Below are 27202 nucleotides of genomic sequence, written 5' to 3'. Positions count from 1 at the left end.
GGGGTGGGGGGGGGGGGTGGGGGGGGAAGGCGGCCGCGGCGCCGCGCTGACGGCTCGGTGGGCACCGCGGGGCCGCGATGCTGCGGGCCGCGGTGGAGCGGGGCTGAGCGGCGCGGGGTGGGGGGGGGGTGGGGGGGGCGGGTAAGGGAGGGTGGGGGGGCCGCGGCGGCGGAGGGTGGAGGGGAGGGAGGCGGGGGGGGGGGGGGGGCGCGGCGAGCGATGGATGAGGACAACATGACGAGGAGCGAGGAGCAGCAGCTGAGTCTGCAGAAGGCGCTGCAGCAGTGCGAGCTGGTCCAGAACATGATCGACATCAGCATCTCCAACCTGGAGGGGCTCCGCACCAAGTGCGCCGCCTCCAACGACCTCACGCAGAAGGAGATCCGCACCCTGGAGGTAGGGGCCCGCCGACACCCACCCCCCCGGTATCCAAACCTCCCCCCCCCGGGCCGCGCCGGGCTCCCCCGCGGCGCTGCGGTGAGCCCGAGCCCGAGTGAGGCTGCGCGCTCTGCAGGTGGCCCCGAGGTGGGTCCGGCACCGCCAAACCCTCCTGCCGGTACCGCCCGGGGGGGGGCCCGGCCCCGGTACTGGGCCTCCCGGTATTCCCCGGCCCCGGCCCCGGTCCCCCAGCATCCTCCCGGCCCGGCCGCATCCCTCCCCCCGGGCTCGTACCGCCCCGGCGGGGCTGCATCCCCTCGGCCCACCTGCATCCCTTCCGCCGGTGCATCCCCCCGGCCTGGCCGCATCCCTTCCCGGGGCTCCTACCTCCCCGTGGGGCTGCATCCCCCCCCCTGCCTCCCCGGCTCGGCCATATCCCTTCCGCCGGGCTCCCGCTTCGGCCGGGCTGCATCCCTTCCACCGGGCTCCATCCCCCTGGCCCAGCTGCATCCCTTCCCGGGCGGCATCCCCCCGCCAGCCCACCTGCATCCCTCCATCCTCCCGGCCCGGCTGCATCCTTCTCCCCCCCTCCATGCTCCTACCTTCCGAGCTAGCTGCATCCCCTCGGTCGGGCTCCAGCCGCTCACCGGGAGACAGGCCAGCATCATCCTCGCCCCCGGTAACTCTGCCACGGTGATGCAACGTCTGCCCAAAACCTCCGGCCTTCCCCGGCAGCGGGGAGAGCCCCGGCGGGAAGGGGAGGCTTCGCCAGCCGTGGCCTCCATGCTGCCCAGGCAGCGAGGCTGTGCCGAGGGAAGCACCGGATGGATTTATTTCTGTTTCGTAGATGGGGAAAAATATATCTAAATAAAAGCTGCCGAGCGGGGTCCCGTCTGTTGTAGCCCCGTAGGAAGAGGTTCCCCTCGGACGGTGCGGGGTCGCGGCTGGGGATGGATTTGGGAGGTCGGCAGGCCGGGGTGGGCAGGCTGGGGCGCCCGGGGGCGAGCGGGACCCCGCAGCCGACGGCGGAACGGGGAGAAGCGTGGCCGTGATACTGCCGTGACCCCAGGGAGACGCCGGCGGGGCCGCGGTGGTGTGGGGGTGGCTGACGCGGAGCCGGCGCTGTGGGTGGTGGGATTTCGGAGCCCTGCCCTGCTCAGGCCTTTCGGGGGGTGCTTTCTAACCTGGCCGCTCTCACCGAGAACCCAAACGTGGTGGCACAGCGGGTCACCAAAACGCCCCGTCCTGCTGCTTTCGCTCCCCAACATCCCGAGCGCCACGGGAGCGAGCGGGGCATCGCCGTGCCGCTGCTGTGCCGCTCGCGTTGGGTGACCCCAGGGTTGGGGCGCAGCTCCCCGCTCTGCATCCCGGGCAGTGTTCCCACACGGATCCTGCCGCCGCCTCCCCTTGCTCCGAGCCCCGTCCCATCCTCTCCTCTCTGCGGGCTCAGCCTGGAGCTGTTGGGCCACGCGTGGCCCGGGAGCACCCTCGGAAGAGGGACGGGGAGGCGGGGATGAAGCGGCAGCGGTTTTGGGGTGTGCGGAAGACTTTGTGGGGAGCAAGCAGGCTTGAAAACCCTCCAGAAGAGCCGATGCTCAGAGGCGCAGGTCTACAGAAGTTTGTCCCACGTGGAGTGATGGCCTCGTTAGGGTCAGCGCGGCTGACGAGTTGCTGCCTCCCTCCCGCCCACGGGACCGAGGGGAGCTGAAGAGCGCGGTGAAGCCATCCCGGTGGGATGCTCCTTCCCGGCATCCCGTGACGGAGCGTGGGCGAAGCGGCGTCCCGGTGTCGCTGGGGCAGCTCAGCCTGGTCCAGACGGAAGGTTTGGAGGTGAAGGCCACCCGGTAAATCCCGGGTGCTCACGGGGAAGCATCGCTCCAGCCCCTGTGGATTGTGGCTCACCCGCCACGGGGAACCCCAGCATTGCCTTCCTTAGAACACCCCCAAACCGGGGCGCTGGTCACGCATCTCAGCCACGGGCGTCCCTGCCGACACTCACCCGCTGCGTTTCAGCGCAGAAAACAGGGTGATTCCCAGGAGGAGGGTGACCATGGGTGAATCCGGGGCCAGATTCCCGACGCCGGCACGTTGGTGTAGGTCTGGACCGGCTCCCGGCGGTGTTGTCCTGGGTTGCCGCCAGCGTAAGCAGGAGCCGAGCTTGGCCCTGAGTTCCTGCCACCACCGCCGCGTCCCAAGGACGTGACGCAGACGCGGAGGCCCTGCTCGGCGCTTCTTCCCTTCCCATCTGGTGGCAGCAGAACCGGGCCAGCCACCGGCGCGGCAAAGGGGACAGTGGCCGGGGACGGGTGGACTGGGAGGGCGTCTCACCCCGAACACCCCGGGGAGACGCTGCGCAGCCCTCGCATCAGCGCGAGCCTGGAATAAAATGGGTGAATCCGTATTTTTTGGTTAATTCTCATATGTTAAACCCTGATTTCGCTGGATTAATAGAAGTTTTTCCATTCTTTTTTTATTTTCCCCCCAACCGCCTTAAGGTACACGCGCGGCCCCGTCCTTCGTGTGCTGGGGTTGTGCGGGGAGCTGGTAACGGCATCCCGTGATGTGGCATCCTTCCTTTGCGATCGTACCGCTGGCCGCAGTGCCTCTCCTCGGCGCTGGGAGATTTTTAGGTCTTGCTTGCACCTCGGGACGGGCTCCAGCGGAAACCGAGGCAGCGCCTGGGACCGAAATGGGGACCGACACCGCCCGGGGTGGGACTCGGGGCCGGTTTGCTTCCTATGGGGTGGCAGCAGATGTGGGGCTGGGCATCGTCGGAGCGGGAGGGTGGGAGCCGAGCGGCCGCCCCCGTTAGCCCTGCCCGGTCCTGCGTGGGCGGCGGGGCTTTATTCCCCCATCCGAGCGTGGCGGTCGGGCTTTGCATCATTAAATTTGGGGTACGGGGTGTAAATAGGGAAGAGGGGTGCTGCTACCTGCGCGTCTGCTGGAGGTCTGAGGGCAGTGCGCGTTACAGCGAGAAGGAAAAGTTGCTCGGTGGTTTTTCCGGCTGCCCTGCGCCGCGTTGCTCTCTGTGCTGGGGTTACCCCGGCGGGGTCAAAACCCCTCCCCATTTCAAAGCGTGTGTCAGGGCTCCCGGAAGCCAGGGAACAGCTCCAAGGATAACCCCGGGATCGGCGGTTCCCCCTCCCCAGGCTGCCGTGCTCCCGCCGGGAACGGGGAACCCTCCCGGGACGCTTTCGGCTGCCGCAGGAACACACGGGTGAGGGTGAGGAGAAGCACCAGGGGAAAAGCCGCGGCTGTTTCCAAACCTGCGTGAGCCACGGTCAAAGGAGATGCTGCCCCGACACTGGGATAATTGTTGTCCGAGCGTGTGGATTCTCTAGTGTCTAATACTGTGGGTGAGCACAGCACGCGTATCCCTGGGCTGCGTCCTCTGGGAGAGCCAGGCGTCCCCAGGATGCTGGGCTGAGCCGTTTCGGCCCCCGTACTCCCAGAGAGAGCCCTGGGGACCGTTTAGCAGTGCTTGAAATAAACGATGTGCCGAGCCGGAGATGGCACGCGAACCTAGCAGGGCCTGGAAGGAGCCCCGAGAGGGGAAATAGAACCGTGGCGAGGTATTCCGCAGCCCGAGGGTGCTCCAGGTGTCTCTGGAATAACGAGCCCCTTGGTAGGAGTTGGAGAAGAGTCGCTCCGGTTGTAGCTACGCGCCGTGGGAAAGCATCCGCTGCTGCCCGCCGCTGCGTCGGGAATAGTTGGGGTCACAAAGCGACCTCTCCGCTTTGAGGCACGAAGGCGTCTGGCACGAGCACGTGCCGATTCCGCCGTGCCGAGCGGGACGGGCATCCTGGCAGGCGCGGGGTCCCTCTCGATGGCTCGCCGGGCGCTGGCGTTGGCGGTGCGCGGCCCAGCCCGCGCCGGGGTTAATTAACTTTCACCTCGTGCTCTCGCAGGTGGATTTTCCGCCGCCTCTCCCCGGTCTCCAGGCAAGGCTCGGTGCCGTCTCCAGCCCGGCTGACGTCAGGGCGGGCGCAGGGTGCTGTGCCGGGGGGGTGCAGCCGCCCTCCCGCTCCTTGGAGACCGGCTGTTTCGCTCCCTGTGCCCGGTGCCTGTTTGGGGGGGCGGGGGGGGGGGTGTTCAACCACCTGCCGCCGTGCCGGGTTTTGGGGCGAGAGCCTGCCAAGGGGAAATCCTGCTCGGGGTGACGGGAAGAGGCTGGAAATCCCCGTCGGGGTGCGGAGGGGAGAGCAGGGGGCAGGGCTGGCATGGAGGCGGAGGGGGTGACCCCAGCCCCTCTCTTCACCGGGGTCACCGACGTGGAGCGGGGACATCCCTCCTCCGCCTGCACCCGTCGCCGTGGGGCAGCAGGGACCTGCCGGGCTCTTGTCTGGCAGCAGGAGGTCTGTGCCTCGGGGAGGAGATGGGGGGGACCCGGGGGGTGCCTGCCCCTCGCCGTGGCCAAGGGGAAGGGGCTGCTTGCGGCTTTACCCCGTTTTTGTCAGAGCGTCGCAGCCTCCCTGACCCTCTTGCGGTGCTGGAGGGGGGAGACGTGCTTCAGAGGGTGCAAGAACTGAGCCCCAGCTCCAGGGGAAGGTGGATGGGCCACCCCGTAACCCTGTCCCCGTCCCCCCCAGGAGCACCCACGGTTGGACCAGCAGTGTGTCCCCCAAACAGCGAGCACCCTCCATTCTGCCGGGATTCTGACCCCTCTGCTTGGACACCCGCAGCCACGGCACCCCGGGGTGTCCCCCTGCCCTTTTCCAGATGGGTAAACTGAGGCACGGAAGAGCCGAGGGGGGTTGTGCCACAGCAGAAGCGCGAAGCAGGATCTGGCCTTTGCAGCAGCGCAGCAGTTAGCACGTTCGCAAAAATCTCCATCCCGCGCAGGGGGGGGCTGAGCGGCGGCTCAGGGTGAGCGAGAGCATCTCCGCAGCCGTGGGACGGGGCTTTCCCCACGGCACGGGGCCGTCTCAGTCGTTTCCCTTTCCAGCCCCGTCGGTGAAGCTCTCAGCAAAACAAGAAGCGTTTTTGGACTCCGCGGAGGTTTACTGGGCTTGTTTTCCTCCCAGCTTGAGCAGACCCATGGGTCAGAGCATCGCCCCACACCTGGGGCAGGAGGGTCCCATCTGGGTCCTCGTTTGCACTAACGATGGTCCCTCCGGTCTCTGAAGGGATGGGTGGGGTGAATTTCCCCCCACCTGGAGCCTGGAAATTAAAGTCCCTCCACATCCCCCATCCTCTCCCTGTTCCCAGCACATCACTGCGTGGTGGTGGGGGGCTGCTGCCCAGTCTCCAGCTCTGGCCCCGTTCCGGGACCCTGATTTTAGCGCCGGTGGAGGGTGGGGGGGGCCGTTGTGGCGCAGCCATCGCCTCTGGTTCCCCCTGGGCTCTCAGCCTTTGCGGGGGGTGTAGAGGAACAGATGGATAACAGGCTGGTGGGGATGGAGGTGAGGTTTTTAGGAAGGTTTTTGCTGGTGTTTTGCCGCAGTTGTGTGTGGAAGGTTTTTTTTGGGGGGGGGGGGCGAGGGCTGCCTCTGCGTGCGTTCGAGGTGCCTGTTGCTGTTTCACCTCGAGGGCCTGGGGTGCGTTGAGGATGTGGGATCGGGGCTCACCCTGAAACCTTTCCATGGCCTGTGTTGGGGGAGAGGTTTTTCTTAAAAATCAGACCCAGCAGCTCGTCCGGGTGTTGCCGAGCCCAGCGTGTCCCGTGGGGCTCCCTGCGGCCTCCCCGGCATTCGCTTTGCTACCCCGGCTCTCTTTTGGGTATTCGCTTTTGGTAATTCATCTCCGTGGCCGTTAGTCAGTTTGGGAAAAGGTGCCCGGCTGGGGCGTCTGATTCCCGGCAGAGCTGTCACCCACTCGGGTGATGCTGGTGGGACGTCGCGGTGGGGACCTACTGTTTGCAAGGGGATGGGGGCCACCAGCCTCTCCCATACCTGTGCTACCTGGTGTGGGTGTCCCTCAAAACCCAGAGGGCTGGTTTTGCCCATTTTGCACCTCTCTGGGTGCACCCAACTCACCCCAACTGTGATGGGTGGGCGCAGGGGGGGTTGATTTTCCCCCCACTTCTTCTCGCGCGCATCCTGTCGTGCCAAGCGCCGCGGCCGTCGCTGCTGGGTACCACCGAGGGAAGGGACCGGGAGAGATGGGGAAGCTCTCCCGAACCCCGCGACGGGGCTTCTCCCTTCGCCTCTCTATGCCAAACCGTCGCGTATTTTGCCCATCTATTTTTGGGGTTCGTGGGAGCCGGCGGCGGGCAGGGGCACAGCACCATCTAGTGCCGCCGGCGGCGGGGAATCACCCAGCTGGAAAAGCGGGAGCAGGAAATCCCAGCAGGTTTCCAGCGAGCCAGGCTCTGCTCTATATTTCTGAGAAAGGAGGCCAGTCGCTCAGCGGCTTTATTTTGGGAGCTGTCAGGCCGCGTTCGCTAACGCGGCGTCTTTGGCCTCGTGGTGGGAGGGCCGGGGGGGCGGTCGGTGGAGGGCCGGGGGCTACGACCGAGCGAAGAGGGGTCGATGGCTCTGGTTGCGATGATGAGGAGCAGCGGGAGGAAGGAGGGTTGGGGGGGGGGGGGAGAAGGAGCAAACACCCACGTCCCAGCTTAGGCACCGCGCGACCCTGCGGCTGCCCCATATGGGGGATGCTCGGGGCGGGGGGGGGGGGTCCCTTTGCACCAAGCCCGGGTGTAAGGGAGGGGAGCGTGTCCTTTGGGTGCTGGGAGGGGCTGGTGTTTGCGTTGGTGTGCGGGTGCCCCTGTGTCCTCCGTCCTCCCTCCTCGTCCACCCACCGTGGGGTCTCTGGGGTGGCGGGGCGGGGGTGTGTCCCCCAAGAAGACCCCAGAGCTGAAGCACGTGGGGTTTATCCCTGTCAAGGAACTGAGAAAGGGCTTTTTTTGGGGGGGGTGGTGATGGTGGTGGGGAAATGCCCCTCCTTGGCCATGCAGCTTGATGCCAAAGCAGCCCCCTCGGCTGCAGGTACCGGGGGGTCTTCTGAGGGCAGGAGGGGCTACGCGTGCCCTGGGATGGGGCGGGGGGGACACACAGAGCCCGAGCTGCCTGGGGTCACCCCCTCCTGCCGCGGGGTCGCACCAGAGGGTCTCACGGGGCTTTCGCCTTCTCCTCCAGAGCAAGCTGGTCAAGTACTTCAGCCGGCAGCTGTCGTGCAAGAGGAAGGTGGCCCTGCAGGAGCGCAACGCCAAGCTGGAGGGCTTCCCCCAGCTCCTCCACTGGTTCCGCATCGTCGATATCCGCAAGGAGGTGATGGAGGTGAGGGCTGGGCATCGACCGGAGCGGGAAGGGCCCCGCTGCGGGTTTGGGTGCTGAACCTCTCCAGTAGTGTGGCTTTTCCCCAGGGGTTTGTGGGATCCTTGAGCAAAACTAGGCAAGGGGGCAGGTTTGGTTTTTTTTCCCCTGAGATGGAGACTGGCTTGAAGCCGTGTTTGGGACCTGGGGCAGGCTGGAGGGTGGAGAGCAGGGTGGGAGACCAGAGGAGGGACCAGGTCGTTTTGCTGCATGGAAAGATGCTGTGAGCCCGTGGTGGGATGTGCTGGCCCCACAGCTCTCCTCTACCCACCAGTGAGGACACCCCATTGCTGCTCCCAGTGAAGGACATGGGTGCCAGGGGAACCTCGTGGGTGCTGCCCCCCCGCCCCTCCTGTCCCTGTCACAGCGTGGTAGTGCCGCAGCAGGTCACAGCATCCTTCTGCTGTGTCCTGGGCTCCTGCAGGCGATGGGTGCAGTGAGGGGGTGGCACCCGGAGGTGACCCTGTCCCCCTGCGTGCTCAGGGCAGGTTTTCATGGTGCCCTGATGTCCTGGTGCTGAGCTGGGGCTGGACAGGCCTCAGACCATGCAAAAACTTGAGATAAAGCCAAGGCTTAAGCTGTGCCCTCTGGGTTTTCATGTGGATTGGGGTGGAAAACGAGTGGTTTGGGGTCTCTGACCCAAATGGGACAGCAGGAGAGAACGGCTTCTCATCTGTGTGCCCCGAGGTGCTGGCTTAGAGGATGCTCCGGGATGGTTTATTCCTCCTGTCTCACTCCTGCCCCATTCCCACCCCCCCCGCCAGGAGATCGCCCCTGGGCAGCTGAGCCTGGAGGAGCTGCTGGACATGACCGATGACCAGGTCTGTGCCACCGTCGAGAAGTTCGGGGCCAACAGCGAGGAGTGTGCCCGCCTGAACGCCTCCCTCTCCTGCCTCCGCAGCGTCCACAAGTCCGGTGAGTCGGGCACCCCCGTAACCTGCTGGCCGTGGCCCGTCGAGTCGGTTGGGGTGAGCGGCACCGTGCCGTTGCGGTGACACCAGGAGCGTGGATTTAATGCATCGGAGGCGTTTGCAGGGTGGGTCGCAGAGCTCCTGCATCGCTGGGGGATGGCCAGGTACCCGCTGCCCGCGGGGCACAGCTGTGCTCTGGTGCGTCCCCGTGCCTCGGGAGCACGTGGGGGGCTCGCGTCTCTAGGAAGTGATGAGTTGTTAGTTCTCTGCAGGGATGCTTCGCCCAAGGAGGGCTCAGCGTTTCTTATGGGCCCCCCCCCCCCCCCAACCCCTCTTGTTTGCGGGAGCATAGCCGGCAGAGTCTGGAAAAGCCCCTGAGACTCAGCGAGCTCCCGTCGCTCAGCATCGCCTCCCGGCTGGCTGCGGAGCGAAGCCCCCGTGTCCCGTCTCCAGGGCACGCACGAACCCCTCTTCCCCTTCCCCCGGCGTGGGTGGCTGTATGGGTGCCTCCACTCAGCGGGGGTTGGGGGGGGGGGGGGGGCCGGGGTTTGGGGTGTACTGGCATGGCCCTGGGTGCTGGGGTGCGGGTGCTGAGCCGGCGGGTTCCCGGGCGGTGGCAGCAGAGCTCCGCGCTGCAGAGCGGGAGCTGCTCCGGCTTTCTCCATGCTGGGAGCGGGGCTGGGGGCTGCAGCGATGGCCGGGTTTGCTTGGGGAGGGGGCGAGCGACGCAGCGGGTGGCCGCGCAGGATGCGGCTCTCCTGGTGCCTTGGCCCGCGCCAGCTGAGCTTTGCTGGGTGATGCCGGGCTCTTTTCCTGGGGCCGCTGTTGGCGAGGTCTGGTCTGAGAGTTTGGGGGGGGTTCTTCTCTTCTAGGTGTGTGCCCCCCAAGGAGATGGTAGGGCGCTGGTTTAGCTGTGGTCCCTGCTGGGAACCCTCCTCTTGGAGGACCCCCGTCCTGTCAGACCCCCCGGGGTTTGGGGACCCCAGACCCCTCTGCCTGGCTCCCATCCCCTCTTGAGGGGCTCTGCCGACGCAGCTGCGTCCCCGGGGGCTGGGGGGCTGGAGGATGAGCCCTGCTGGGCTTTCTGTTGGGCTTTGCAGGTGCAGAGCAGCCCCTGGGGACAGGAGGGAACGGGGCTGGCAGCGAGGAGGGTGATGTGATGTGGTTTCAAGGAGGGGCAGATTTTGGGGACCAGCGACGTCCCTGCGTTACCGTTGCTTGGCACGTCCCAGATGGGGCGGGGGGGGTGTCCCAGCCCCTGCCCTGGGGGGGTCTCGGCCGCATCCACCCGTGGCGTGGCAGTGCCAGCCGGTGTTGGGGGACGGCAGCAGAGGGCCCCCGCCACCGCACGCTGCCGCCGGGCTGGCGGAGCGGCTGGTTCCACCCCTGTGCTGGAGCAGCGAGGTGGGGATGGCTGAACCCAGCCTGACATTTGAGTCCCCCCCCACGCTCTTTAACTCCCTAAATCCGGCTCCCGCCTGTGCTCCTGCCCTCCTTCCCTTTGGCATTTTCACTAAGTCTCTCCGCTATTTGAGGAAGGGCATCGACGCCTCCCTCGGAGCCTGGGGAAGGCTCTCGGCCCACTCTTTGTTTAAACACTTTGGACTTTTAAAGCCCGTTGCAAACAAATACTGCTTTACTTGCTGCGTTGGCTCAGCCCAGCGCCTGCATCCCGCATCCTGCCCTTCTGCTCGCTCGGCCAAGGGAACTCCCCGGTGTCCGCGTGAGCCTTTGGCTCGGCAGCTGCGGCGAAGATGCAAAAACATCTTCTGCTCCTCTCTTCTGGCTGGCAGAGATGGGGGGGTGTGCGTGTACCGGAGGGGCTGTGGGATGCTCGCTGCTCGATTTGCTTTTTAATGGGGCAGGTGATGGGGCCGCCAGCCCTCCTGGCGGGACGTGGCTTGGTGGCCCGTTGGGTCCCTGCGGGAGGGAGTTTGCTGCTATCCAGACGCCGCGCGTGTTCGCCTTCCCCAGCGCTCCATTTAACTCCATCCATCATCGCGCCGCTCCCGGGGGCCGGGGGAGGGGGGGCTGCGGGCTGGGATGTGCGGCGAGGGCGGCTGTTTTGTCCCTCCGGCATTGCGGAGATGCTGCAGTGGCCGTTCCTGCTCCGCTGGGGCCGCGGCCTCGGTGCTCGGCAGTGCCGCAGCCCCTGGTGCTGCTGGCCGGTGTGGGTCCCTGCCGCGCCGGCGCTGTACGCGCACGCTGCCGGAGAAACCCCTGGGCACGTCGTCTGATGGACGGCACGAGCCTTGGGGACAGCGAGGGGACAGGTAGCTTGGGGCACTGCAGAGCTCCTGAGGGATGCAGGAGCTCCCCGAGCAGCGGAGGAGACCAAATCTCCCTGAATTTCTAGAGGATTTGGGTGCAGAAAGTTCCACCCAGGTTGGCAGATGGTCTCCTTGTATCCCGCTCGGCACAGCTGCGTGGCTCCTGCCTCTGCGCTGGCGTTCGCCTGCTCGGCAGAGCCTTTGCCTGGTCAGATGACCCCGTCTCAGCAGTTCCTCTGCTTTTGGCCTCCTGGGAGAGGGGGAGCAGAGCCCCTGCCCCTCTTCTGCATGTCGGGGGGGGGGGGGATGAGAGCGGTTGTACCTCTTGGCCGGGTCAGGGTGAGACCTCACTAGCCGCCCTGGGCTGCGGCTGGGTGGTGGGAGCAGATCATCCCATCCAGCTGCTCAGGGCTGGGTCCAAGATGCACCGTGGTCCGGGCAGTGCGTTTCGGTGGGCTGCGGGGATGGGGACCTGGCAGAACGGAGTTTCTGGTACGTGGGCAATGTCCTCAGTGCTGTTGGGGGGCAGCTGGGACTGAGCAGTGATGGGGCTGCAGCTCTCCCATATCTCCCATACTAAGGCAATGCCATGCTCCATCCGTTTATCATAGAATCTTTAAGGTTGGCAAAGACCTCTAAGATCATCAAGTCCAACTGTCAACCCAACACCACCGTGCCTACTAAACCATGTCCCAAAGTGCCACGTCTACACGTTTTTTGAACACCTCCAGGGATGGTGACCCCACCATCTCTCTGGGCAGCCTGTTCCAATGCCTGGCCACTCTGTCAGTGAAAAAATTTCTCCTAATATCTAAGCTAAACCTCCCCCGACACAACTTGATGCTGTTTCCTCTTGTCCTATCGCTAGTTACTTGGGAGAAGAGACCAACACCCACCTCACCACAACCTCCTTTCAGGGAGCTGTACAGTGATCAGGTCTCCCCTCAGCCCCCTCTTCTCCAGGCTAAACCACCCCAGTTCCCTCAGCCGCTCCTCACCAGACTTGTGCTCCAGACCCTTCCCCAGCTTCTTTGCCTTTCTCTGGACACGCTCCAGCACCTCAGTGTCCTTCTGGTACTGAGGGGCCAGTATCCATCCCTCAGCTGCGTTCCAGCAGATGTTGAGCTGCCAGCTGGCTCCATGTCTTGGTGACTGGCCACCAGCCTTGCTCTCTCTGCAAGCTTGGGCAAGGCAGGTCTACGCTGGCTCGAGAGCTGACCTGGTTCTCGTGCGTCCCTTTGGTGTCCCTTTGTCCCCCGGGGCTCCATCTGACGCACCACCAATCCTCCATGGAGGGTTCTTGAAATTACCCGCTAGATGTGTTGCCTTGATCCTTGCAGCCCCCCAGGAGCCACGTTACGCCGGGCTGGACCCCACCAGCCGAGGGGCTTTGCACAGCCCTGAGGAGCTGGCTGGGTGCTGGGTGCTAAACGGCTGGGTGCTGGGTGGGTGGGAGCTTAAAAAGCATCTCAGGATGGCAGCGATGATCTCTTGGGATGCGGTGCTGGGACCTTGGGTCCACCGGGTTATCGCGGCCCCTCCGGAAGGAACTCCAGATGTACTGCGCTGTGACAGACGTGGCTTTTTATCCGGCTTTTATCTCCTTGTGAACCAGGAGACAGTCCTAGTCAGAAAATATAACTAATGAACAAGTTGCTGCCTCTTTAAAACATCGTGTAATTTCTGTGCAAGTGCGGCAGTGGTCGATTTCTAGAAGCCAAGATTAGTATTAATAAAGCAGGAATGAGGTACAGTATTAACCTTTTCCATCAATCTCTATTTATTGAGTCGTTAATTAAAGACATTTAATTTCCCAGGCCAATTCTGCCTGGGCGTGGGGGCTGGGAAGGAAGCAGGGAGGAAGCAGGATGCTGTTTTATCGCTTAAATGGTGATGGATTTTGCCAGGACGGGGTTTGATGGAGCCCCTTCCCAAACCGAGCATCCTGGGGGCAGCTCCGGCGGTAGGAAACGCCCTGGAGCAGCTTATAACCCAAAAGCATCTTATATTTATCAAATATAGTGACAACCCTATATTAAACCCCTGCTTTTATTGTGTTAACAAGCCTGTATTGAATTTTTCTCGGCTATGAAACCTTACACTTGGCAGCAGTATTTTATTAGCAGCCAAGGCGTCAGTTTTGAACTCAAAGCGGGATTAATTTCATATTAAATAAGAGCTGAGCGAGGCCGCTGTGGATTGCGGAGTTGATGGCGTGTGACTAGTGAGTTATACGTGGAGGTTATTAGCTGTCCTACGGGTGTGGGAAAATGATCCAGAGCTGAATATTTATGAGCCGTCCTGGCCCTGGGAGGGCTGCGGGTGGCTTGGGGACGGTGCAGGGTCAGCCAGGGCGATGAGCAACGATGACAACAACAACAACAAAAAACCAACAGTGAGCATCCTCATTTGGGGCAAATTTGCAAGCTGCGTTGGCCACGGTGTGAAGGTTTGCCGAGTCGGTCCCTCCCGATGCCCCATGCCTAGAGCCGTCCCTCCGGCACGCCGTGGGGCTGGGCGATACCCGGGGTTTATTTTGCCCCACGGTGAGGGTGGGATGGCCCGGGATGCTGGCACTGCGAGAGGCGGCTGCAGCCCTGGGGGTTTCCCTCGCCGTAAAGCAAGCCGAGATCTTGCTCGGGTTTTGTGCACGTCTTCGTTTCAGTAAAGAATTAGATGTGAGGCAGCAATCCTTCCCTGTGAGGGTGCTGAGGCCCTGGCACAGGGTGCCCAGAGAAGCTGTGGCTGCCCCTGGCTCCCTGGCAGTGTTGAAGGCCAGGTTGGATGGGGCTTTGGGCAACCTGGTCTGGTGGAGGGTGTTCCTGCCCATGGCAGGGGTGGGACTGGGTGGGTTGTGGGGTCCCTGCCCACCCAAACCGGGCTGGGGTTCTGGGATTCATTTGGGTCATCTGGATGCTGCTGCCTTTGGGGAAGGCAAGAGCGATCGCGGCATCCCCCAAGGAGCGGTCCGGATAAATTATTCCCAACGTTTTATTAGAGCATTTGATTTCCTATTTGTCTTTTGGAACAGGGGAAAATCCATCTTTTCCGGTGACGTTTAGCCATCTCTCCCCGTTTCTCGATCCACGAGCTGCATCCCGCCGGCCAGCGCTCCTCTCAGCCTCCTCCCAGGCGTTCGTTTGCTTGTTTATCTTCATGGGGCGCTTCAGAAAAAGCTTCTTCCCTAATTAAGAACGGCTGAGCGAAGGAGGTTGAGCGAAGCGGGGAGGCAATGGCAGTGCCGAGGGGATTAATAAACACGGATTTGGTCAAGGGGAACATCTCTCCCTTTGGGCTAGTGGCCGGAGCTCGGTGGCAACCGGGAGGGGAGAGGTGGCCCTCGGGGGGGGGGTGTGTGTGGCCGCGGTTGCTACAGATTTCGATACGCAATTAGTATTCTCTATCTAAATGAAACAAATGGGCTTTTCCGAGCGAACAGGCAGCACCGTCGAGGCAGGCAGAGCTTGGGGAAAACTGGGCGAAGGGGAGTTTGTTCCGTGCAGGCTCTTCCCTCGCTTTTCTGGCTGGGAATGGGCTCTGGTGGAGCAGCAAATGCCTGGGGGGGGGGGGGGGAAGCAAAATCTGAAAGCGTTTAATGCGCTTTGCAGAAAGAAGAGCTTGGGGATTTATTTTTTGTTGTTGTTATTTTTGCTTTCACGTGCGTTCTCGGTTTAAGCGTATCTCATCGAGCGGAGTGCCTGCTACCTGCGGTGTGCCTGGAGGCAACCGTGTGTTGAAAATACATTTTCCCAGCTTCTCCGGGGTATTTTTAGCCCTGACGCACCCACCAGCCCCATAACGGGTTATTTTTGCTCTCGAGCGCATCGGTCGTGTTACGTCGAAGGGGATGGCAACGAGGCAGGGGGATGCGGTGGCCTTGGCTCCCCTCCTTCGTTAACTGCTGCTAATTACTGCCGGGGGTGGGAGCGTGGGGATGCTGCCTGGCCCGCAGCATCCGGGCAGCTGAGTTATGTAAATCTATGCAGGCAGAGCAACCAATGGGGGAGCAGCTTGATTTGCATACACGCATGCTGATTTATTATACATCCCCGGGTGCGGGTTAATTAACCGGAAGGGTCGATGGCTTGCGGGAGGATTTAAGTCACGACGTTGCGTCCTTCCTCGCCTATGCCCGTGCACGGCTGCCCCTTCGGTGTCACTAGCCACGGTGGCCTTTGGGGACCGGTGGCCACCGGTGGCCTTGGGGACGAGGAGGCTGCTGGGTTGAGCACCCAGCTTTGCTGGCACGTGGGTGCGGGTCCCTGCGGGCAGGGTGGCCTCGCTGGAGGGGTCGTGTCCCTGTGGGGAGGCTTTCCTGCAGCAGGATTTTTTTATTTTTTTTTTCCTTAATTAATAAAAATACGAGGAAGGGCGTTAACTTTTTTATGAGCCTCTCGCTGGGTTGAAGGGCTTTTCGTAGCAGCTGGAGAAGCAGCTCCAAAAGCAGCTGGATAGGACTGGCTTTATTTTTTATTTTTATTTTCTGCTTTGGGATAATGATTCAAGAAAACTCCTCGTCCCCCTTTTCCCCTAAAGCTTTCATTTCCAAAGCCCTTCCCTCCTTGACATTTCCTCTGGAGCTTGAAATAAAACATTCCCCTTGAAAAAGTCTGGGGAGAGAAGCAGCCAGGCAATTAATAATCAAAAAAAAAAAAAAAGGGATGGGGAAGGAGCCTTTTTAAAATAAAGAGATTACGGTTTTATGTTGGTTTTTCTTAGCGGAGGCGATCAAAAGGAGCCGGCGAAGGGACCTCGACTCGGGTCCGTCACTTTGGCGCTCTGGAGCTGCTGCCGACGGCTCTTTGCTCATCTCTGCGGTGGTGGAGATGGATAATTAGCAGCAGAGAGGAGCCCCAGTTAATCACAGTCCCCCCCGCTCCGTTACCAAAGGGCACGGCTGGCTGGGGCGAGCCCGGGGCGTCAGCCTGCGCCAGGCGAGGGGTGTCCCGTGCCCAGGCCGCGTTTTGGGGTGCTGGTGGGAAGCTGGGTGATGGGGACACGCACACGCGTGGTCACGGCACGGCTCTAGCCCTTGCAAAGCGTTTGCTCGGCTTTGCACGTGCGTAATGTGGAGAAGTGGGTTTTTTTCGCTGGCGTTTCGGAGCCGGGGGTGGTGGGGGGATGCGGTGCCCGGGGTGGGGACCGTGTGGCTTCTGCCGCGCCGCATGGCTGTGTCTGTGTGCTCTGTCGCAGGCGGCAGCCTCTCCAAGCAGGATTGGACCATCCAGTGGCCCGCGACGGAGCCGGGGAAGGAGAACAGCCCCGGGTGCCAGCCGGAGCCGGGGCAGTGGGGCAGGACGCACCTCTCGCAGAGCCCCAAGGTCCAGCCCAAGTGCGGGCAGCATCACTGCCACGCGGGCTCGCCCCACGGACCCATGTACACCCACGTGGACCGGTTGACCGTGGAGGGTCACCCGGGGCTGTGCCCACCCGTGGAGTCCGGCCACCGCTCCCTGCCGCCTTCCCCGCGCCAGCGACACGCCGCTCACACCCCTCCGCGTACCCCCAACATCGTGACCACGATGACGCCGCCGGGCACGCCGCCGGTACGACGGAGGAATAAACTGAAGCCCCCTGGGACGCCCCCGCCCTCGTCGCGAAAACTGATCCATCTCATCCCTGGCTTCACCGCGCTGCACCGCAGCAAGTCCCACGAGTTCCAGCTCGGGCATCGCGTGGACGAGGCACACACCCCCAAGTAAGTGGGTGCCCCGGGGTGCTGGTGCGCGGTGAGGCAGCTTCTGGGTGATGAATCCCATCCCGGTTCCTTTGGAAAAGTGATTTGGTCCCTAAATGTTGGGGCGTGGTGTCTTTTTTTTTTTTTTTTTTTGAGTTTTGAGGTAGAAAAGGCCTTTTTAGCTTGTAGCGGGCAGCAGGGATGCTGCTGGGATGGTGTCTGCTTTGGCTCCCTGGGAGCTCGGTTTGGGAGCATGGGATGGGGGGGAGCACCGAGGGGCAGAGCCCCCACGTGCCGGAGCGTGGCCGCGGTGGCACGGGTGGGTGGGGTGGATGGTGGGATTTCGCAGCTGCGTCGCGGGGATGCACGCCCCGGCCGTCAGAGCTCCGCGCGTGGGGGTGTGCGCGTGCGGGAGCGAGATGGGGAGAATCGTCTTTCGGCTGGAACGTGGATGTTTTCTACACCGTGCTTTATATTCTGGAGACCTCCGCGGTATCTTTCCATCCCTGACTGTGTTTGCAGAAGTCCTTTCGGCCTCCTTCCTGCCGCTCTTGCTCTGCGGCTCGGGTGCCGGCAGAGGCTGCTGCTGTGCAGGGAAAGGGCTCCCCAGCACCAACGCGCTCCTTCTCCATCTCCTTTGGGCCCTTTCGGTGGCCGTGCTCGGAAAGCCCTTCTGCTGCCTCGGCGATGCCGCCTCTGGGCATCATCTCCTCTCCCCGAGGGTGCGTCGGGATGGAGCGTGGCTGGTCCCCAGGAGCCTCCCGAATCAGGAGCCTCAGGGCAAACTGTGCTGCTTGTCCTCAAGTTTGGGGTTCTTGGGGGGGGGGGATAAAAAGGGCAGAAGCCCTGGCAGGGTGCCCCGAGGGACGTGGTGGGAGCAGGGGAAAGCCCGGGTGCTGCGCCAGCAGACCCTCCTGCCCGGCGCTGAGGGCGGCCGTGGTGCTGGGACAGGCAAAGGGTTAAAATCCGCTGCCTGGGTGGGGTGCTCCTGGCTGCCAGACCCTGGTGTCCCCCTGTCCGGGCGGTGGGAGGCCGGAGAGGGTTTAGGGCGGCAGATGTATGCGGTGGCCGCAGTGTTGCGGTGTCACTTGTTTGCCTGTCGCGTCCCCTCCGGCTGTGGGGCTGCGGTCGTTGCGTGAAATGGGGGTGGTCATCCTGCTCCCCCGGGCTGGGAGGTTGCCGTCTCTAAAGGCTTTTAGCTTTCGGAAATTAATTTATTTCAGCTGGACGATGTCTTCTGTCACACCACCCTCCCCCTCGTGCTTAGGCACCGGAAAGTCGTATTTACTTTGGTCCGACCCCAGCGAGCATCTCCACGTTTGCAGGAGCAAAGCTTAGCCAGCAGCCCGTCTCCTCTCCTACTTTTTATTTGCTTTTCGGCATCCGATCCCGGCTCCACCCTTTGCTAACACACCGAGGGCAAAGCCTGCCTTTGGTTCCCCCCAACCACTTCATCCCCAACGTGGTCATCACACGTCCCAGGTCACCCTGCCATGGATCTGGGATGAGATTTGGACGCGGGTGTCTGGACCTCACTCCGGCAAACCCTTCGGCCGCTGATTCCCCCCGAGCCAGCCGGAGACGGGGAGGGATGCCTCGGCTTTCTTGCAAGGAGAAAGAGCAGGGAAGGAAATCATTAACGAAGTTTGCGTGAACGTGGTCGTGTCCACTTTTCCTTCATCAGTCCCTGCCCGACCGTGGTCCAGTTTGCCCAGCCTCACTGGTGCTCCCCTTCCCGGTGGTGCTGGGCAACTTGAATTCATGGTTAGACAATTAATAGAGGAAAGAACGAGCCAATATTAATAGGGCTCCGCTGTGCTCGTGTCCTACCGGGGGTTCGTCGCGTCCATGCGGAAGGACCCAGGCTCCTGAAAGCCGCTCGGAGAACCAGGGAGGTTAATTTTCTCTAATGGTACTTAATGATTTTTCAGGAGGCAACGACTAAATCCTGCTTGCTAATCCCATTAGTGTTTCAGGGTAGTAATTAGTACGTTAAAGAGGCAGCTTCTTCTTTTTTCCCCTTTTTTTCCAGCAGAGTCGTGCTGAAGTTTTAGCAGTTTATTAGTGTGGATGCGGTGGCTAACGCTTTGCCTGGCACAGAGTGGCTTTTTGGGGCTGTTATCAATTAATTCTTATTTTATGGCCACGTCTGTGTAACATGGATTGTAGGATTGGTATTTTTTTAGTGTCGTAACTTTGGTGTCCGAGTCCTCTGTGCTCTCTGCAGGAGGGAGGTTTCCTCCTGACCTCAAACGTGAAATGGAGTTTGTCCCTGAAAAATGATTTCAGGCTTTCTCTGATCCTTCTGGTTTTAGCTGAGGGCTCTTGGTTTGCTCTGGACTGTGGCTTTCTGTTCCCCGTCTTGCGTCCCAGCATGGACAGAGGTGTTAGACCTGGAGACCTGATAGCCTGGGGACACTGCTCGGGACCCCAAGTTCTGGGTGGGATCTCCTGGGGTGATTTTGGGTCTAGATTTACCCCCATACTGCCTCTTTGCTAACCACTCTCTGGTGGGACCTGTCTGAAACCCTCCCAAGAGGGAGGCTGGTGTCCCTCAGGCTGATTTATCTCCTCACCTGATGTGTCCCATCTCAGGATGGGCTGAAATGGGCTCTGGGGACTCAGGGATGCAAAAGCACAAAGCTCTCTCCCTGCGAGCCGCGGGTCAGTATTGATGGAAGGAAGCTGTCGGGGTGCTGCAGGGCTGCCCCCACATATTTTTCCATCTCAGTGCAGGCACAAAAGTAAACCACCACCGTATATTTGGGAGAGCAGTAGCAGCGACTGGGTCCTCTCTGGAGCAAGGCCACCACGTACCACTTGACTCTTAATGACGGCTCATAAGTTTGCTTGCATTTTGTGTTTTGGAACTTATTTTGAGGGTTTAATCCATCATTTTTTACGCCAAGACCTTCTGAAGCAGGGGTTAATTTTTTTGAGCTTACAGCCTCAGATTTTCCTGCACGGAGCCTCCAGCTGTTGACCGTAACTCTGGGGTATGGAACATTACTCCTAAAAAGATCCCCTGGCTTCCATAAATCCACAATCCATAAACATCTCATGAATGGTCTTGAAACGGAAACAAAACATTTAGAGTGGTTGATAATATAATGCCCATTTAATACCTCATGAATTCCACGGGCCATTTAAATCTTTCATGGATAGTTAATGATTATTCATCAGCAAGAAGTCAGGGAAAAAAAAAAACAACAAAAATCAACCCTCTTAAAAATACATTAGTTGGGGAACAAAAATCAAGCTAGTTAAGAGTGAGCTCAAGAGCGCGTTAACCCTTGGAAGGGTGCGTGTAAAATTGCCCTCTGGAGGCAAGATCTGCCCTGGGGTGTCCTGCCCCAAAAACCGGTGGTTGGGTGGTCTTCACCCTTAGACCCACGCGAAGGGGAGGTGAGCCCAAAACCTCATCTGCTTCCCAGGTTGTGGTTCCTTTTGCCGCGCTGGTGTCTGGCCAAACTCACGAACTCCATGGCCTCTGGCAAGCAGCTGGGGAGGGGGGGTCAGAGCGTTGGGAGGGTGGATTAAAGCAGCGTGGCCTGAGAGAGCTGAGCCCCAGGGGAAACGCTGAGCTGTCCCGAGGGCTAAAGTGAAGCAGCTGCTGGAGGGGACATGCCGTTTTTGTGGTGTACCTAGGGCCAGGTTTGGGCTGGGAGGAGGCTCCTCCAGCTCAAGGCAGCTTTATTTTGGGTAAGTTTTCAATGAAGTCTCCTTATCCTGTATCGTTGCAATCGCATGCAAGGGGTGGATGCAGATAGGGTTAGGTGTTCTGTTGGAAAAGTCTGTTGATCCAAAGCCTTATGACGATTGACTTCCTTATCTTTAGCCTCACTGACGCTGAGGTTGTTTTTTGGTGCTAGTTTTCAAAATCAGGATGAGGATATCCTGGATGGATGAAGTCAGATGTGAAGTTCACATCCGATCTGCTGATAGAGCATGTATCCGTTTTCTTTTCCTTTTCCCTTGTATTATTTCCAACTCTAGACCGACTCTGACTTGACGCTTTCTCCGTTGTGGGTGTTATTCTCCATCTCATGTAACAGAGAAACCCTTGAGAAGAGGATATCTCCTACGGCACTTGGCCAAGTCTAGTGTAGGATCCTACTTGGGGCATCTAGGCAGAGAGTGGAAGGACTGAGGTCATAGACTTGCAGAAACTTAGCACCAGAGGTCTTCTCCACTGTTCCCACCACAGTAAGCAGCCTGCGGTTAGGCTGTCCCTCAGAGTTAATCATCTAAGCTGGTCTTAAATACTACTGAGTGATAGGTCATTTATTCTGCTGCTCTGCAACCTTTATGATAATGATGTTTTCCCTTGTATCAATTCCAATCAACGCTTCTACCAGGTAGATCAATTGTTTGACATTCCGTGTGGGCTGGATTTGAAAGAGCGACATTGAGATAGCTCTTCTGCCTGGTGTCTCTCTGACATTTCCCAGGCTTGGAAAAGCAGGTGGGCTCTTGGCATTGAGGATGAACAAGAGATTGATGTTTGCAGAGCAGGTGGATGCAGCGGGACACCAGCAACACGTGCAAATAATCCATACGCAGCAATTTCAGTGTTGTGTTATTCATCCTGTATGGTGTCCGAAAACATAGATACCTGGCTGGTACTTCTGCAAGGGGGAGAGCATCGAATTTGGAGAGCAGAACGAGCAGCATCTCTCTCTCTCTCTGTTTCCAAATAATCTTTCTGATTAATCTCGGTGCCTTTGATGGTGAGTCAGGGCTGTGGAGTTTTTCACAGGTCCTGGATTGTCTCCAGCTCTCTCAAAGTATGGTCTGCACACCGCATCTTGACAGTGATGGGTAGCCTCCGTAACAAACTGGCTCTCTGCTGCAATTATCCCACTGCTCTGGGCTGTGATTCTCCTTAGGTATGTCATTAATGTTAATTACTGCTGTGGTATTCCATCAAGAGTAGCAGGAGCTTTAACATGCTTGGAAGAGAAACTTTTCACCGTGTCCTTTAATGAGAAGTTGAGCCTCCTTTCGCCACTTTGAAAACGAAGAACGTGATTATGAATTTAGATAAGGATTAACATCTCGGGGCGGGGGGTGTGGGGGGGTGAGAGGCGGCAGAGCTCTCCTGCTGCCGGCACCATTGCCTGATTTGCTGCCTCCACGGTGTCCACGTGGGAGGGGAGGGCATGGTGAGGGCAGTTGCTGTGGGCAATGTCCTGGGGTGGTGACCAGGAGGAGGTGGTTTGACCGCTGTTGGTCATGATACAACCAGGAGGATGTGCTTGAGCTCCTTTCAGCTCTCTCTTCCAGCTGTAGTTCTGCAGGAAAGACAAGAAGCAGCTCCACTGTCCTCCTTTTTGTGGCCCAAGGGGTTGGTGAGCACATTTCATCACCATCCTGCAAGCCCCCACTGACTCACCACTGTGGCCAGCTCAGTGCTCAAGCAGGTGGTGGGTTGGCCAAGCGCTCTGGTGGCTTCCTTGGCAATAACTAAATGAAAACCAAGATGGGAGGCAGAGCAGGCTTCTCAAAAAGCCGTGAGACTGCTCTGACTTTTCTCTTTGAATTAAAGAGCTGCCCAAGCCCACCATGCATCAGCAACCTCAGATCCAGAGGCAACTTGAAAGCAAACCACAGAGAAAAACTGCCCCGAGTCTCTTCTGAGATGAAGAGTTTGCAGAGCTGTAGTTAGCATAATGAACCTCCACCTCAGGGTTTTCCAGCCATGGGCAGTCCATGCTTTTCCCTCCAGTGGTGTAATTTTTTGAGAATTGCCTCCCAAAACAGGTCCAGGTGTGTTGGCAGGTGCCTGGACCATATGGACGTTGCTCTTCTCATGTTAAGGCAAGTGCTTGAGTTGATCAACTTTTCTTAGTTGTGTTTTGCAAGCATGGAGATAATGGTGGCTGTGAAATGGGGTCTTATACCGATGGAGAGCTCTGTGGTCTTTAGCCCACTCATTCCTCTCCTTTGAGGACAGGCTGAGAGAGTTGGGGTGGTTCAGCCTGGAGAAGAGAAGGCTGCAGGGAGTCCTTAGAGCCCCTTCCAGTCCCCAAAGGGGACTTATAAGAGAGATGAGGACAGACTTCTTGGTAGGGTTTGTTGTGATAGGACAAGGGGTAACGGTTTTAAACTAAGAGAGGGGAGATTTAGATTGGACATAAGGAATTGTTCACCCTGAGGGTGGTGAAACACCGGCACAGGTTGCCCAGAAGGGTGGTGGGTGCCCCATCCCTGGAAACATTGAAGGTTAGGTTGGACGGGGCTCTGAGCGACCTGATGGAGTTGAAGATGTCCCTGCTCATGGCAGGAGGGTGGACGAGATGGCCTTTAAAGGTCCCGTCCAACCCAAACCATTCTAGGAGTCTATGATTTGATGGGGGGTGTGTGTGGAAAATGCCCGGCGCTGGCCTGCCTGGCTGAGGTTGTGTTGTCTGGGTTTGGAGAAACCCACTCGTCTGGGTGCGCGGCTGAACCAGCGTGGAAATGGCTCCAGCAAAAAAGAAACTCATCCGTTGGTTGACCACAGCCGGTGGTGCTCATCCGCCACTGCCCTTGCGTGTCCCTCAAAGACACGTAACGGTGGAAACGAAGAAAACAGAAGGGGATTAATGAGAAACAGGATCTGCTCCAGGGTCCTGGCAATTAGCTCCTCGAGCTCCTTCCACGCAGCAGCCTGCGTCTGCTCCGAGCATCGTTCCTGCTGCCCTCCTGCAGCTCTGTCTCGTTGCCACACGAGTCCCGGGCGGGGGGGAAAAAAACCCACCTTGTCTGACTCGAGCTCCCTTCAAAGAATTTCCTAGCTTTATAATTTGAAGCCGTGATAAAAAGTTACGCTTTGTGCTACGAAAAGAGAATAATAGATCAGTAAGACTTGAACCTTAAAATTCAGCCATCCAGGGAAGCGGGGACGGGTACTTGGATAAATATTTAACTGTCGAGGCTTTGATATGAAGAACCTGCTTTTCTTCTGGCTGGAGGAGGAGGGGGTTGTCACCTCTTACGGTAATGAGGAGGATAAATGTAACATCTGGTGGATATTCTCTATTTTTTATTTATTTTTCTTCCTAAATATCAAGCTAGTATTGCATAGAGCTTGTTCAGGTCTGGGTGTGTAACGAGGGAAGTTTGTCTGTTCAGACAGGTTCAAATAATCCCCTGGCTTTACCCGTGTGTTCGCGTCGAACCCAGAACGTGCTGAAGCGGCCGGCGCCATCCTTGCTGCGTTTGTTCCCGTGCGTGACGGGTGACCTGGTGCCTCCTTTTCCGCCCGTGATGGCTCCGGCGGTGGTAGTTTCAATCCAAACTCCCCAAGCCTGTTGGTTTGGGGATGTTTGTACTGCTTAGCCAGGGAAGTTGCCTGGATTTTTGTGGTTTGGGGTTTTTTTGGTGGTTTTTTTGCCTGTCTAAAGAGAGGAGTTGGGTTTTGCCAGCCATGTGCCAACACAGGAACCCAACAGGAAGGGTGCAGAACTGGCAGCTCTTCTTGCATTAAAAAAATTAAAATTTGTGGGATTTCCTCCTTTTTTTTTTTTTTTTTTCCTGTTGTTGCATGCGGATGCTGCTTGATCAGTTCGGAGGCGACTGCCCGGCGTGGACAGGCAGAGCCTCGCAGGCTGCCGAGGCACGGGGGAAACACTTTACCTTCCCCTTCCTCTGATTTAATACAGAATATTGTGCAATTAAGCCAGTCAAAAGGTCATAAATCTTCTTGGCCGAATCCTGCCCAAGGCTGTGCACTTCAGGCGAGGCAGCAGCGATCTTTAATCCTTTGCAGAGTGCTAACTGAAATACTGATGAGAGGATTTTTTTTTTTTTTCCCCCCACTCTATTTCCCTTCCTTTAAAAGAAACGCTTGCGTTGAAATTGGAGTGTGCTGGAGAGGAGCAAAGTGGTGAATAAAACATAGTCTGGCACAGTTAGCTGCGGGGTCAGCTCACCTGTTTCAGCCAAATTTTAAATTTAAATCTCTTATTTTTTATTTTTTTGTTACAATAATATTGGCAAGTGACAACAGAAGCAGAGCAGGTGGGAATTGGGGACATGACTCTCTTTTATTTAAGAAAGGGGTGCTGAGAAGCGGCTGCTGCCGGGGTGCAGGGGGCCGGTTGGTGAGTCCCCTTCGGGATGCTCTTTGGGATGGCCGTGGCTCTGCCGTAGCCCTGGGCGGAGTCGTACGCGCCGGGAGCGTCGCCGGGGCTGACAACCCTATGGCCGTTGCATCTCTGCTCCGCGTAACGTATAGATTCCACCATGCTCATCCTCGTACACCCGCTCATGCTGGCGAGTGCTCGCTTTCCCAGCGCATCCCGCTCTCCCAGCCTGTGAATCACCCGGGGACATCCTGGCTGCTTCGTGCCTTTGCACACCCTCGCTGGGAACCTTTCCATCGGGGACCCTATAGCATCCATACCATCCCCGCATCCCACCACAAGCCCCTGTCAATCCCTGCCCTCCCGCCGGGCTTCAATGCACGTAGAGCCTGGCTGGGGCTGAAAGGAGTGACGGGCCCTTTGTCCTGGGTGTCTGCTCGCGTTTTTCATCGCCTGTTGAAACCCTCTATTTTTTTCCCCGAAGCCGGTGATAAGCGTTTGACGGATCCCACGTAGCAGGCGGGGATGAGCCATTCAGGCTGGATTGACACCTAAAGGGATTTGCATTAAGCGCTTCAAACTAGCTGGGCTATATATTTTTTTTTTTTGGTCTTTATTTGAAACCCATCATCATATATTTAGCAAATTCTTGCATGAAATGATGTTCCTAATAGTTGGCATTTACCTGCCTGCGCGTGGAATCGCTCCCAGCGAGCGGCACCGACTTTCCCGAGCGTCCGTGTCAGCCTGCGGCAGAAACGAGCCCTGATGTTCCCGTGAACTCTTGTTTCGGGGGGCTTGGGTGGAGGGTGCTGTGTCTGGTGTCTCCCCTGGGAGACGCACGGGGAAGGCAAGGATAAAAATGAGAGGTTTTTTGGTTTTTTTTTTTCCCCGTGCAGAGGGTTGGGGGATGGTGGGAGGTGATGGAGCGGAGCAGGCTGATGCGATGCTGGGGAGGGTCTGTGGGTCCAGGAGCAGCCGTGGGGCTTGCGATGTGGGAAGGGTTGAGGGCTGGGGACCTCAGAAAAGGTTTGGGGAGCTGAGGGCTGCGTGGGGCAGGATCCGGCCCCATCTCATCGGCGAGGAGCCCGGCATCCCTGCAGCGAGGGGTGCTTGGTGCTCGCAGAGCCCCCCGGGCTGCCCGGCTTTGCAGCCTCTTGCAGTGGGGCTGGGCTGGGCTGAGCCCGGAGAGGGTACCTGGGGCTCCTGGAGTGGCAAAAAAAATAGTTGGGATGTTCAGATTTGGGGATCTGCTTCGAATCTGGCAGGAAAGGAGCCCTTGTCCCTGCTGTGGCACTTTTCCTGCCGTCCCTGGGGGTGGCAGGGGCTTGCTGTAGTCACCCCAGGGTGTCTCCTAGATTTTGGGGGGGGCTTCACGCCTAGAGATGGACTGCGCGTGCTCCTCTTCGTTCCCCACAAACCCTTTGAAGCCAAAATACAAGCTGCTACATAACCAGCTCCCTGCTCCCCCCGCGTGGTGCTTCGCAGCCCCCCCGGCGCGGGCTGGAGTCTCATTTTGGTGGTTGTCCAGCTGTGACTGGAGGAAAATGGTCCTTCCCGGGGGCCGGGAGGTATCGCCACCATCTAAATAGCCCCTTCCACAGCCCCGCGGCTTCGCAGAGCCGTGCTGCGCTTTTCCCTTCTGCCGCCGTTTGCTTCTCCAGCGGCGTTTCTGTATAATCACCGGGATGCTTTGGGGGGGGGTGCTCACCTTTTCCACACCCTGCTGTTGTCTCAGGGCTTTATCCCTACGGAAAATTGAACTAAGCTGATGTTCTTCCTTGTATTTTTGGGTGTTTGGTGTTTTTTTTTTTTTTAAAAAAAAATATCCCTTTTTTCGCTTCCACTGTCCTCGTTGAGTTTGGGAGCCGGGTGAGGGGGTGATGCCCAGCGGAGCCTGGCACAGAGGAAGGGGGCTCCTCCTGTCCCCGGGGTGTGGGGGCTGGGGGCTTCGGGCTGTGCCGGGGGGTTTAAGCTGGGAGGACCACGCTGCCTTTCCAGCACGTGCTTATCCCCCCCTCTCCTGCGATGCTGCCTTGGGTAAATGGGGGAAAATGGAAACGTTGGCCACGGATGGGCTACGTCACGCGTGGGAATTGGAAGTTGAGGCTGGCGGTGGTATAGCTTCCTCCCCCCGGGGGATTTGCTCCCTTATCTCCACTTAATCGCCTGAAAAGCGAAACATCTTTCCCCCCCTCCCTGGAGTGGAAAAAGCCTGATTTAGGAGCAGCTTAGGGCTGCGTTGGTGCAGCCCCGGGTGCATCTCTCCCAAAGGATGGTGGCCGTATCCTGCTCCTGGCTGGCAGAGTCAGTGGCCAAAGCCTGTCCCCTCCCCGGTCTCCAAGAGCCCGGAGTCCTCTGAGTTTTCCTGAGTGTCCTGTCAGTAGGTTATGGGGAGGGGGCTCTGCTGTGTCGTCCCTGTCCTGGTGCTCCTTCCGTGGGCTGAGAGGAGCACGGGGTGGTCTGAGTGGTTGGACGTGACGATCTTAAGGGTATTTTCCAACTGCAATGATTCTAGGAAGCAGCATTCCCAAAGAAGCCTCCCTCAGAGCCCTCCGCAAAGCCCTTGGGGAGGATGACGGGCGAGGAGATGCTCCCCACCGGGGTGGGTATTGCCCTGTGGCCGTGGCCGCTCTGGGGG

At 59.3% G+C, this 27202-nt stretch overlaps 1 protein-coding gene across 3 annotated transcripts in view; it reads left to right on the top strand.

Annotated features, from left to right (window-relative positions):
* The first annotated feature begins 216 nt into the window (after nucleotides 1-216).
* Nucleotides 217-27202, top strand: part of KSR2 (kinase suppressor of ras 2) — an 85428-nt gene continuing 58442 nt past the window's right edge. For all 3 annotated transcript variants that reach the window (XM_075769595.1, XM_075769593.1, XM_075769594.1), the window contains exons 1-4: nucleotides 217-396; nucleotides 7458-7598; nucleotides 8399-8549; nucleotides 16009-16513. In XM_075769595.1, coding sequence (XP_075625710.1) covers nucleotides 220-396; nucleotides 7458-7598; nucleotides 8399-8549; nucleotides 16009-16513 — 974 coding nt within the window. In that variant the 5' untranslated portion in view covers nucleotides 217-219. The remainder of the gene's footprint in view (nucleotides 397-7457; nucleotides 7599-8398; nucleotides 8550-16008; nucleotides 16514-27202) is intronic.

Source organism: Balearica regulorum, chromosome 17, assembly GCF_011004875.1.
Source record: "Balearica regulorum gibbericeps isolate bBalReg1 chromosome 17, bBalReg1.pri, whole genome shotgun sequence".
Classification (NCBI taxonomy): domain Eukaryota; kingdom Metazoa; phylum Chordata; class Aves; order Gruiformes; family Gruidae; genus Balearica; species Balearica regulorum.
This window is presented reverse-complemented; position numbering and strand designations above follow the sequence as displayed.